The sequence below is a fragment of the Passer montanus genome, unplaced genomic scaffold, assembly GCF_014805655.1.
Source record: "Passer montanus isolate IOZ18808 unplaced genomic scaffold, ASM1480565v1 scaffold59, whole genome shotgun sequence".
Lineage (NCBI taxonomy): Eukaryota > Metazoa > Chordata > Aves > Passeriformes > Passeridae > Passer > Passer montanus.
The window spans coordinates 4,263,945-4,275,454 of record NW_024370926.1 but is presented as its reverse complement, the minus strand read 5'-3'; the positions used below and the strand labels follow the sequence as shown (position 1 = coordinate 4,275,454).

General features: G+C 47.4%; 1 protein-coding gene across 2 annotated transcripts in view; it reads right to left on the bottom strand.

Annotated features, from left to right (window-relative positions):
* Positions 1-11,510, bottom strand: part of VILL (villin like) — a 34,236-nt gene that overhangs the window by 2,334 nt on the left and 20,392 nt on the right. Inside the window, exons 9-20 of one of the 2 annotated variants that reach the window (XM_039726525.1) lie at positions 10,366-10,464; positions 8,677-8,830; positions 7,518-7,618; positions 7,117-7,254; positions 6,424-6,582; positions 5,457-5,636; positions 4,406-4,551; positions 3,545-3,689; positions 3,041-3,229; positions 1,296-1,364; positions 671-682; positions 155-421 (exon numbers count right to left, since the gene is read on the bottom strand). In XM_039726525.1, coding sequence (XP_039582459.1) covers positions 155-421; positions 671-682; positions 1,296-1,364; positions 3,041-3,229; positions 3,545-3,689; positions 4,406-4,551; positions 5,457-5,636; positions 6,424-6,582; positions 7,117-7,254; positions 7,518-7,618; positions 8,677-8,830; positions 10,366-10,464 — 1,659 coding nt within the window. The remainder of the gene's footprint in view (positions 1-154; positions 422-670; positions 683-1,295; positions 1,365-3,040; positions 3,230-3,544; positions 3,690-4,405; positions 4,552-5,456; positions 5,637-6,423; positions 6,583-7,116; positions 7,255-7,517; positions 7,619-8,676; positions 8,831-10,365; positions 10,465-11,510) is intronic. The other variant, XM_039726526.1, reaches the window with a different exon arrangement.

Below are 11,510 nucleotides of genomic sequence, written 5' to 3'. Positions count from 1 at the left end.
TCCTATGAACTTCCTCACACAAATCTCCTGCTTTTGGTGACACCTGTGTGTGCTGCCAGTGTCCCCTTGAGTCTGAGCAGGGCTGGGTGTCCTAAAGCACGCTTAGCCAGTTGCAGGTTGAGTTAGAAAGGTACCAAGGCAGCAAAGCTGTCACCTCTTTTTTAGTGGGATCCACGCCTTCGGGAAGCTCATCCACCGTCCTGTGCATCAGCACCTCTCGGGAGTAAACCCCTTCCCCGTTGGGCACCATGGCAGGGCTGCTGTGGCTGTGGCTGTTGTAGTTGTTGCTGTTGTAGCTGTTGCTGTTGCTGTCGCCGTGGCTGAAGTGAGATTTGTACTCCGAGGAGGCATTTGCTGTGGCTGAACCAGCCAGGCTGGTCGTGCTGAGTGTTCTCTTGTTCAGGCTGAGGTTGTTCAGGTCCTGCCAAACGGAGGAAAGCACGTCATGATGAGATGTTCTGGCAGAGCAAGTTGGGGATGAGCCCAGGATCTTCCTGCTGGGGTTGAGGGAGACTGCTTCTGGCGCAGACTATCTGTAGCTCCAAAGCAGCAAGGGGAAAGTCCCAACTAAAGTGTTAGTGCAGTGCCTCTGTAAATGCTACACCTTGGTGTTAGGACTGCTAAAAGCACACACTAATGAGAGCTCTTACAAACAACTGAGGATACTTACAGCAGTCTCATTCTTCTCAAGATAACATCAGGGGAAGGCACATGTGGGACGACAGAAGGTGAGGTTAGATGTCTACCATGTCTAAAACATCTAAATCACCTGCACACCCCTCCCTGATGAGCCATCTCTCCTCATCCAAACCTGCCACTTCCTTCCAGCCTTCATCCTGACCCTGCCCAGGGCAGAACTGACCCATGTGACAATGGCATTTGGGACTTTTGGGACCTCATTTACTTTGAGGATCCCCCACTGGGCCGTGCCCTTCTTGACCAGGGGATTCTTGTTTGAGGTCTCAGGGGCTCCACCACTGTAAACTATTCACAAAACACTTAACTACACCCTCTAAGAGCTGCACACACCTTAATTTGTTCTGCATTAGAGCAGCTGGACAATGTCCTGCTCACAGATGCCTCTGGGCAGGACTGGAGAAGGCCCAGCAGGTCTGGGTGTATTTATGGGTAATTTATCACATCTCCCTCTGCTTCCCACAGCTCTGATGCTGGCAGCCTGAGGTTCCCATCCCTGCCCCGATGCTGGTGTCCCCTCCTTGGTGCAAACAGGCTGGGGGATGTGGTGGTGTGTGAACCCAGGTGTTTCCTACTTGCATGGCTACAACACAACTCACCACTTTGATCTCGGATATGGCCGACACGTCTCCCAAGCTGTTCTTCATTTCCTCGTAGGATTTGCCATCCTAAAGGGAAAGAGAAAGTTGTGAGAGCCATGGATGCCTTTAGCCCACACTCCTGGTCTCTAACACACACTCCTGGGTCTTAAGTCCACACTCCTGGGTCAGGAGACCCTGAATTTTAAAGCCCAGTGATGGCCACTGGTGTGGCAGCTCCTGCAAACCCCAGCCCCTGCAATCAGAAGATTCTGAGCTTTCACTTGAAAGCAAATTAAAAAAATGGACTTCAGCCTTTTCAGTTGTACAATAAAAGGTGAAACCAGGAAATGTAAAGACTTTGGAGCAGAAGACAAATGAAGAGAAATAATATTCACTGCTGGATTTAAACCTTTTACATTTTTGATGAATCTTGCAATGCCTGAAAGTATTCCTTTTTTCCAACTTTCCTGATTCATTTAGCTCAAACAACATATTTTTTCAAAGCCTCAAGTCCTTACTGCTTGTAATTAGGTGTCATGTATTGCCAGATACCTCTTACTTTTTATTTAAAAAAATGGAATATGCTAGATAAATTGGCAAAGCTCATGACTGTGTTTTCCTAAGCAGCCAGGAGATGTCAGTTCTTAACAGAATCATCCAACAAAGTTTCCCAACAAGAACAAGCAACATAAACACATGGACTGCAGAGAAAACAGATTTAGACCCAAAACTGAGCAAAGAACACACACCAGATGTTTCTGGGATGTCAACAGTTTGGATGGCTTGTCTGTAGTTGCTGAAGCTGCCTACAGGGGATATTTTTAGAGGCACATATTTTATGAGCTGTATCCTTGTTTTTCAGCAGTTCTCAGGAAAAAAAAAAAAATAAAACAAGCCCACAAGTTTTGACCTTTGTTCTAAGTATCAAAATATTTTAAGGGTCACTGTGAGTTGCTGTCTTATCTCTCCAGATCCAGCTGTCAAGACTGGATCCACCACCACATGGATTGGGAAGAAAGACAATGCAAACCCAGATACAGGAAATAAAATATCTCTGTAAGAGTTTTCCTGCGGTGTGGACTCCTGGGGAAAGAGGGGAGAAAGGAATTTTTCCTTCCCAGTCATCTCTTGGAGCAGGTTTCCATTTCTACATAAAGAGGAGCTGGTATTTGTAACTCTGCTTTTGCAGGGTGACCTTGCTCAGGAGCTCCTGAGCTCTGATGGGCTTTCCAAAAACCTGAACATGAGACCTGTCTGCTCACATCTTTCACTTCATCACAGTTTGCCCTTAAAGCTGGCTCATAAATTTGCCTCTGTGGCTGCACTTTCAACAAAAAACTTCAGTTACTTTGGTTTGGTTTTTTTTTTCCCCTTTATGGTGTGGGTGTGTCTGTTTTCCCTCTGAACTTGATTTTACTGCTCATAGTCCCCACCTCTTTCTGGATTAAATAGAAAACTTGATTTGGAACCTAATATTTATGAAAATATGAATATTGTGAATTCATTTGCAAAAGCCTCTGTTTCACCACACAGGTACTTTTTTATTGGTGAAGGAGCAGAAGCTGCTCAGACAGCACCAGGAACTCATGTCCCTGCAGATGGCAGGGGGCTGGAACTGGATGATCTTTAGGACCCCTTCCAACCCAAGCCATCCCATGATTTTGTTAACTCAGGACATTTCCTAGTGAGGTTTCACTCTGTGCATCCTGTATCACTGACAACAACACCCTTGAGGACACCACAGGGCTTTTCCAGCAACTTACACTCCATTTGTAGGGGTCCCAAGCGTTGAACCATCCTGTGAAGTTGAGGGGCTCATAGCCCTGCTTCACCAGGATGATGGGAGTTGCCAGGTCCCTCCCAGCTGGATGGGTCTTGAGATACTCCTTAGCTGAGGCAATGGCCTCGTTCCTCTCCTGGGCATTGGAGGCTTTGCCAACCCAAAGGAAAATCTGCAAGGGGAGAAGGTTTGACGGTCAGTGAGGCATCAGAACCTGTGCAGACACAGCTGTTTGTTCTCCCCTGCCAGTGGGAGCAGAGAAAAGACTGGAAACGTGTTTTCCCCTGTGATTCTGAGCCCAAATTTACCCCCAGCCAAGGAAGATTTTGCTTTTGCATGGAGCATAAATATTCCAGGTGACAGCTCTTGTACATTTCAAGGTAGCTGAACCCAGTTGTGGGCCAAGATCCAACTCAATAAACACCAACTAAAGCCACAACCTGTTTGAAAATATGTCTGAGGAGAAGGGGAGGAGGCTTTTTCTGACCTCTTCCCATGTGTCCAGCAGCATGACATCATCTTCATCCAGGTCCTCCTGGCAGAACCCGACCACCTCCGTCATGATGAACCGACCTGTCTGGTTGGAGCACTCAAAGAGGCGAGGCTGGTAGTGTGTCACCTGCTCCTGGAACCTGCCTCATGCATGGCAGGGGAGGGAAAAAGCAACACAGGTGGAAATCTTTCCCTCCTGGCTTACTGCAGGGCCCTGAAGCTACTTGTTGTGGCCTTGAAGGAAGAGGTGGAACATGGCAACACTCATCTAAAGGCCTGGAAGTCAGCAATGTCAGATTGCAGGGGATTCTCAGACCATTTTAATGACTTTCAAAGGTAATTTTTTTCTCCACACAAAAAGGCAAAAGCAGAACCCTTCCCTCATTGTGGCAATGAGCTTGATGTCAGCTCATTGTGGTGAAAGCCACACCAGATCACTTTTTGCAGAGGAAACCATCACCGGCCCAGAGGGCTGGAGGAATCCATGCTGTCCAAAAGCAGAACTAGTCTCATTATTCTCCTGGGGCTGCTGCTAATGATGGCTGGAAATGGAGCATGTGTTTCCTGCAGCCCTCAGGACAAGATATGGGATAGGTTTACTGGGGAGAAAGGAGGATGTAGCACACCCTTGTCCACAGGCTTTGGATCTGTAGCTCCCAATTCAGGAGAACCCCTGGCCCAAAAGCCAGGAAAGAAACACCTTGGTGTGGTTTCTGACCAAGATCTTGGTGATATTCTGGCCTGGAGCTCCCTTTATTGAGGACACAGTATCAAAGTATTCACTTCCCTGAAAAGTTTTGATCTCCTGCCTAATGTCCCCTGGCCAGGCCCAGAGGAACAAGCAGGCCACTATTACCTCTTTTCACTGGCATAAGGTGCTTTGCCTCCCAGAGCTTCCCAGAACTCTGCAGGCTCCTGTCCTTCCAGAATGGTGTGTTTGTCCCGCCTGGAAACGATGTCAGCCACCATTTTTGCCATCTCCCGCTCATCTCCGCTGCATCCCTGTGTCCAGGATAAAAGATGGAGGTGCAGTTAGGGGCAGACTGGCAAAAATTATCCATGGGGAAAAGCTGGCTTGGTCCCCTGGAGAGCTTCAGACGTTTTTGAGTGCTCTTGAGCTGATCACTCAGAGTCCATTTCTAGTCCTTGAAGGGACATTTAGTGCAGCCAAAGTCACTTAGAGCAAAACTCACAGAATTATTTGGGCTGGGAGGGATTTTAAAGATTATTAGGAACACTTTCCACTCAAACAGGATGCTCCAAGCCATATCCAACATGGCTTTGAAGACTTCCAGGGATGGGACATGGACAACTTTTGTGCTTTGGTTTGATCTACCATCTCATCCTGGCACATGACTGAAACCAGACACATGAATTTGCTCTCATCCTGATTTCTTGCAGCCGGGAAATCTGGGATGATTTATTTATCTGAATGAAAGCTGTATGAACACCTACAACGAGGTGAGGTGAACCCCAACATGGGTTACTTTTGTAGAGAAGACTTTTACTGCTGACCCTCCACAGACAGAGACCTTTCCTGGGTGCACTTTCCTCACAGAATCATTGAATCATTAAGGTTGAAAAAGACCTTTAAGATCATGAAGTCCAACCATCAGCTCAGCACCATTATATCATGTCATCAAGTGCCATATCCACACATTTTTGAACACTTTTTACTCCACCATTGCCCTGGGCTGCCTGTTCCAGTGCTTGACATCCCTTTCTGTGAAGAAATATTTTGTAATATGTAGTATTAACACCCCCTGGAACAACCTGAGGCTGTTTCTCCACTGAATTAATGGGCCAAGGGTTCATCTCCATGACCGAGCAGAGGCAGGAGACTCAAGCCCCACCTCACCCATTTCAGATCCCTTTGTCTTCCTCCCCGCGTGTCTCTGCAGACTCACCTTCCCACACCACAGGTAGCAGACCTGGCTGGTGGCCAGCAGGAAGACATCGTTGGAGTTGAGGGAGGAGGCTCGGGCTGGCACCTCTGTGGCCTTTGTGTTCACCTCATCCGTGCCCCTCACCTGGAAGAGGCGGATTGCTGGCTCGGGGCTGCTCCTCTGAGCCCGGCTCGTGCCGCCCTGCAAGGACAGAGGGAAGGGTGGACGTGAGGAGGACACAGATCCACAGTGTGACTGCTCTGAGGAAGGCTTTGGGCTCGCAGCCCTGCCCACTGCTGCAGTGATGGACCATGGTTCTGCACTGATTCCAGGTCAGAATGAAACCTACATGGCACAACTCCCACATTTCTCCCTGATTACAGAGTCCTGACCAGCTCCTATCAAGATCCTCAAGATCTTGGTGTCTGCAGAGGATTTGCCATGCAAACTGGGCAAGGCATCTGTACCCTGATTTCCAGCTGTGCTCATCTTAACTGAACACCTGCCAAGGAAACCACATAGTGGGACCAACACTGAGAGCTGAGGGCAATCCCCCTCTCCCACAGCCACAGGTGGAATTTCTCCATCACAGATGTCACAGCAGCAAGTGAAGTGGGTTGGAAGTTATGTGATGTAATTCAGATGAGGACAATTCAAATCACGTTCGTAGGATATTTTGAAAGACCCTCTCTGGATAGCAGCATTGGTAATTCACAGGACAACTGCCTTATTCTAACTCTGCAAAATATTTTGGGACAGGGCCGGAATGAACCTCACACAGATGGAGCTCAGTTGAGTTGGGTCAATCCAGGACTGTGTTTACTCCAACAGTGCTCAAACTGCTTGGGGAATACTAGAAATGTCCCCTCTGCCAGCCTGTGCAGGGCTGGCAGGCTCCTTTCTTGAGTATCAGCCCATTTTTATTGGACTGCTTCCACTGCAGCTGCCAAGCCATCACTGGTGCTCCCACCTCCCACAGCCAGCTCACCTCGTAGATGACCAGCTTGCCCTTGAAGATGGCCAGGAAGTGCCTGGGCTCCTTGCCCATTGTCACCCGCACCTGCACGGCCTCGTCCCCATATTTCCTGTCCAGCTCGATGGCATTGAGGGCACAGGCAGTGATCTCATCCACAGAGGCGTGGCGGCCCTGGGGGACAGGGGGGTGACACACACAGCGTGATGAGAGCAAGGGTACAAACCTCTGCACAATTCGACACCTGCCAATCCCGAAGTGTGTAACGTCATGAGATCAGAGCTGAAACGTTCAGATATTTAAATTTCACTTGCATTCTGGTTTTGCAGAGTTTAGAGTCCCATTTTTGAAGCTTCTCTCTGCATGAAAATATACTTCAAAAAGGAAAGCAGAGGTATCCATTTACCCACAGAACTCTAGGAACTGAGGTTTTAAGGGACAGCCTGACTCCAAACTTTGACCTCAGCACTGTAAGCTCCATCATTCTTCAGTCTTTTTGTCTGATTTTGCTGGTGTTCAGTCTGATGCCAGTTTGGGATCAGAGTCCATGCTACCTACAAAGGACAGCTTGGGATATTTGAAACTGGTGAGCGAAGTGTGTTTGAGTTCTGGGTGCTTGGGTTGGGATTTTTGTGTGCAATTGCTTCCTTCAGCTTTAGGCTCGTACAGCAGGCACAGCACAGTGCCCTCTGCTCTGCTTTGACCTACCTGCCACATGTAGAGGACGTAGTGGGGTCTGCCTGACCTCAGGTAGGTGTACAGGACCAGGTAGCAATCACCCCCGTAGAACTGCCCGTACATCTTGGGATTGACTGGCTGCATTTCCAAATCCTCAATCCTCCACACCTAGGGAGCAAAACACATCCTGGTGAGCAGCAGTGGAGTCAAGGTGAGGAGAGAGCACAACCCTTTGGCTACCACACCACTGAAGCTCCAGGTGTTCCCTCAGGTCCCATCACTGGAGGGAAGAGACCAGTGCCTGCCCCTTGTGAGGATGCTGTAAATTGCCATGAGGTCCATCCTCAGCCTCCCCCAAGCTGCACAAACCAAGTAATGCTTGGAAACGGGCTGGTTACTGCACCCTCTGTCAGCCAAAGGAGCTCTCTCACCTCGATCTCCCCAGAGGCATCATCGACCATCCTCTGCTCAGCTGCCAGCTCAGGCCTGGCGTGGAGCTGGGTGGTGTCAAACTTCACCTGCTCCACCTTGGCTGCGTGCGCCAGCAGAACAAAAACAAGAACCCAGTGAGTGCACAGCACAAACCCTCCCATCATCATCACCCACAACCACTGTACAGCAAGTAAAACCCAGTCCAGGTTTGCAAAAAGCCGCTCCTGCCCCCAGTAAACCAACGTTGATTTTGGGATATGCAAGAGCTCAGCCAGTCCAGTGTTGACCTGGGACAGACTGGACATGGCCACACAGCATGTTCCAGTGATGGCTAGCTGGTAAAAATATTACTGGTCTCCTGAATGAAAAATCTTAATTTTTCTCCAAATCTATAAATATTTCCCTCCTTTTAAAATGCTGATTTCAGAAATAAAATGCCCACATTTCTCCAGCTCATTACAAAAAAAGAGAGTATTTAGGAAGAGCACAGAGAGAAACAGAGAACAGAGAGAACTTGCAAGGGAAAGAGAAAAGAGAGAACTTACAAGGGAAAGAGAAAAGAGAGAAGTTGCAAGGGAAAGAGATTTGTGGCTCTCAAGCTGTTATTGATGGAGACATTCAGCATCTCTGTCACCTTCCCATCATTCATCAACAAGTTCTCTCTCTTTGGAATTGTTCAGTCTTTGGGGTTAATGCATTGTAATATTCCCTTCAGCAGTGTGATAAATACACCATTTACACTCAGTGCAAATACAGCATCACTCCACTGACGTCAGGAGGGGATTGGATGGATGCCAGTGTAAATGAAAGCAGAACTCCTTATCAGGCTTAGCATTAGCCCTTTCTAAAGGAAATTTGGGAGATCTGCAAGTGGGAAATTTTGCATACAATTCTTCAGAGAGGAGTGACTCTCTGCCAACATTTACATTCAGAGTTAAGTGGCAATTTGGTTCATATAAGAAAATTCAGCAGAGCTGAATGTCATTCAGTTCATCAATCCTTTCCATCTACTAGAGAAGATGGAAAACAGAAGGCACTAGGAGAGTGTACATTAGATTTTTGCGATCCTGAAGGCAGGAGACAGTTGATGTGAACGATGTTCCCTCAGCTACTGCTTAGCCCAGGTAGGAAAGACAAAACCAGGACCAACATGCTCACCAATTTTGCCGGTAGTGTAGACCTTGCCCAGCCCTTGTGTCTCGTTCTTTTCTGTCCACCTCTGGAACAGCTGTTTGAACATGGCTGACTCTGCCCCATCATTGATCACCTCAACGTTGGTGGATGAAGGGTAGCCTTTGGCTTGGATAAAACCCTGGTGGGGTTCAGAAAGGTTGTTAGTGAGCTTTTTGCTTTTTACAGACATGAGAAGAGGGATGTGGACCTGAACCAGCTTGAAGAGTGTCCCTCACTGAACACAAGGCAGGATTCAGTCCAAGATTTGCATTCAAACCCATCAGAAGTAACTGAAGGCTCTTGCTGCAGTATCCATGTTTACTTCTGTCTTTAGGGGATTGAACCCTGCCCTACCCCATTTCTCCAAACTTTTTTTCCCTCTCTAATTCAGGAAAACTGTTCTGCCTGGACCCTGGTAAAGAGCATGGGAATGAAGGGGTGGAGGCAGCCCAGCACCCACAGAGCATGAAGTCTGTTCTGAAGAGACTAAACTCTCACAAATCTTTTTTCTTCTACTTCTTTCCCTAAACCCATATTATTTCTTTGCAACAGTGCTATCATTGAGTTAAAAGACTACTTCAACAGAGGTGCTTGATACAGTAAGAGTGAGCAGAAAACGTTCTGTGTTCTGCCACAATGCCAAAATCCTTGTTCAGTTTTGGGAACTGCTCCTGTGTTTATCTCAGAAGGCTCCAGGATGACCCTGGATGTGCAGGGCTGGCAGCTGTGGGAAGGAGCCTGATTGTGGCTTTCTGAGCATCCAACTTCTGCTGTAAAAACTGCAGCCACACGCTGCCCTCAGGGAAAAGCAGAGCAGATGGTTCTCCCATCCCTCCCACCTGCCACACTGAAAGACAGACAGATCTTTTGTTCTACATGTGTAGCTCAGGGCCAGAATTTGCAGAGATGATTGCCTACTAAAATGAATCTGAGTCAAGCTCTTGAAAGGAGCTGGGAGGACAGTGAGATAAGTTTTAAGGCATTTTTAAGCTTTTCTTCTCTGAGACAATAGGTGCAATGCTACTGCAGCTGGAGGTCTCCAGGTAGGACCTTACTGAAGGTGGACCCACTGAAGTTCAGGATCTCCTAGTTAGATCTCATGGAAGATAAAGCCATTTATGGTCTTCCCGTAAGTAAATGTCTAATTAAAAGCCATGTTCCCTCATAGCCTTCACTTCAACATGCTAACTTGTAAAAAAATACCAAATACCTTACTTGCTCAGGTTCCCTTGAGGCTAATTTTCTCTGAGAGGAAGAGCTGACGAATGCTCTGACAGAAAATAACACATGGATGTCAAAGCCCCTTTATTATCTGTTTATGCACCTTTTTTGGTCAAATTCTTCACCCTGCTGATCCTCTCTGACTCCACCATCCCTGGAACCAACAGCTCCCAGAAGTTCACTATCTACCACGTAGAAAAGTATTTTCTTTAATACTTGATTTTCTTTAACGATTTTTTTCTTAGTTTTAGTGGCAGGTCTTAATCCTAGCACAATTTGATGACTAACAATTTTGTACTTATGTCATCATGCTTCTCCCAGACGTTCAACTTCTCTCTCTATTATTACACAGCCCAGCTCCCCAGGACCTGCACTTAATTGTAATTAGTGGTCAGATCTAGATCAGCACGTATCAACCACCCACGACATCGTCTGCACTCTATTACAACTCACCACAGCTCGAGTGAATGCTGCTTTTTTCTCTTCTGGGCTGGAGGCTTTTCCTCTCCAGACATAAATTTTGAAGCCACCTTGGTCTAAAATGTAGCAGTCCTGAGGTTAAACCGAAAAAAACAGGAAACGGAAAAAAACAAACGTTAAAACTCTGTGCAGGAAAAGCTCACCATTTGTAGCCCAATCAGGTGGATCCTTGTTGAAGATTTAAGTTAGATGCATATCCAGCTCATTTCTTTGCCTTGCAGAGCTCTTACCCTGGTGCAGCCATCATTAGAGGTGACAGAAAATGAATTTCTTATGGTTTATAAATGGAGTACAACTACCACCAACCCCACAGGGTAGGGGTTCACAGGTGTGGGCACACCTGGCCCAGGCTGCTGATTTATAATTGTAACTAGTTGAAGTATGTATTTTTCTTAGGTTTTGATCAAAACTGTCTATTACCCCCTCAGAGGAGGTGTTCTCAAACCAAAACCACCACCAGCTCTAAAAGGGGCCAGGAGAAGTGTATGCTGAAACATCAACCCCAGCCTGCTGCTGCCTGCATTTATGCCCAAATCTGCTACTAAAGGAGCAGGAAAGGTCCAAGTTAGACATCTTTTGCATGAATATTTTGTCCTCATGGAGACCCCTGATCTGGAGCTCAGTGTTGCATTGCTGTGAACGCAGCAGGATCCCAAACCCAAAGGGGATGAGGGGTGTGCTGAGCCCAGCAGACAGCTGGTGCTCCAAACACACAGTGGGACCAAAGGCTGCTCCTTTTTCAAACTGAACTGTGAAAGAAGAAAAAGGGATTCACATGTCTGCAAAGGGAGGCTGAGATTTTAACAAGGCTGACATCAGGATGAAAAGGGGAGTGGGAGCCTTGCGGCACAGCGCTGTGCTGGAATAGGCTGGTCTGCACTGCAGAGAATTAAGGATGAGCAATTCTCTGCCAAATTTCAGTCAGAGGAAAAGCCTCTGTTTTCTGAAAAACTCTGCACAGAGGGTCTGTCAGGAAATCTCCTTCCAGGGTGGGTCACTGAGACCAGCCACTTGCTATGACGGGAAAACAAATCTCCCTGGTTCCGTGAGCAGAGTATTTATTTGCTCTGGAGTCAGCAGAGGGAAGGCTATCCTTGAACATCAGGTATTAAGAAGCC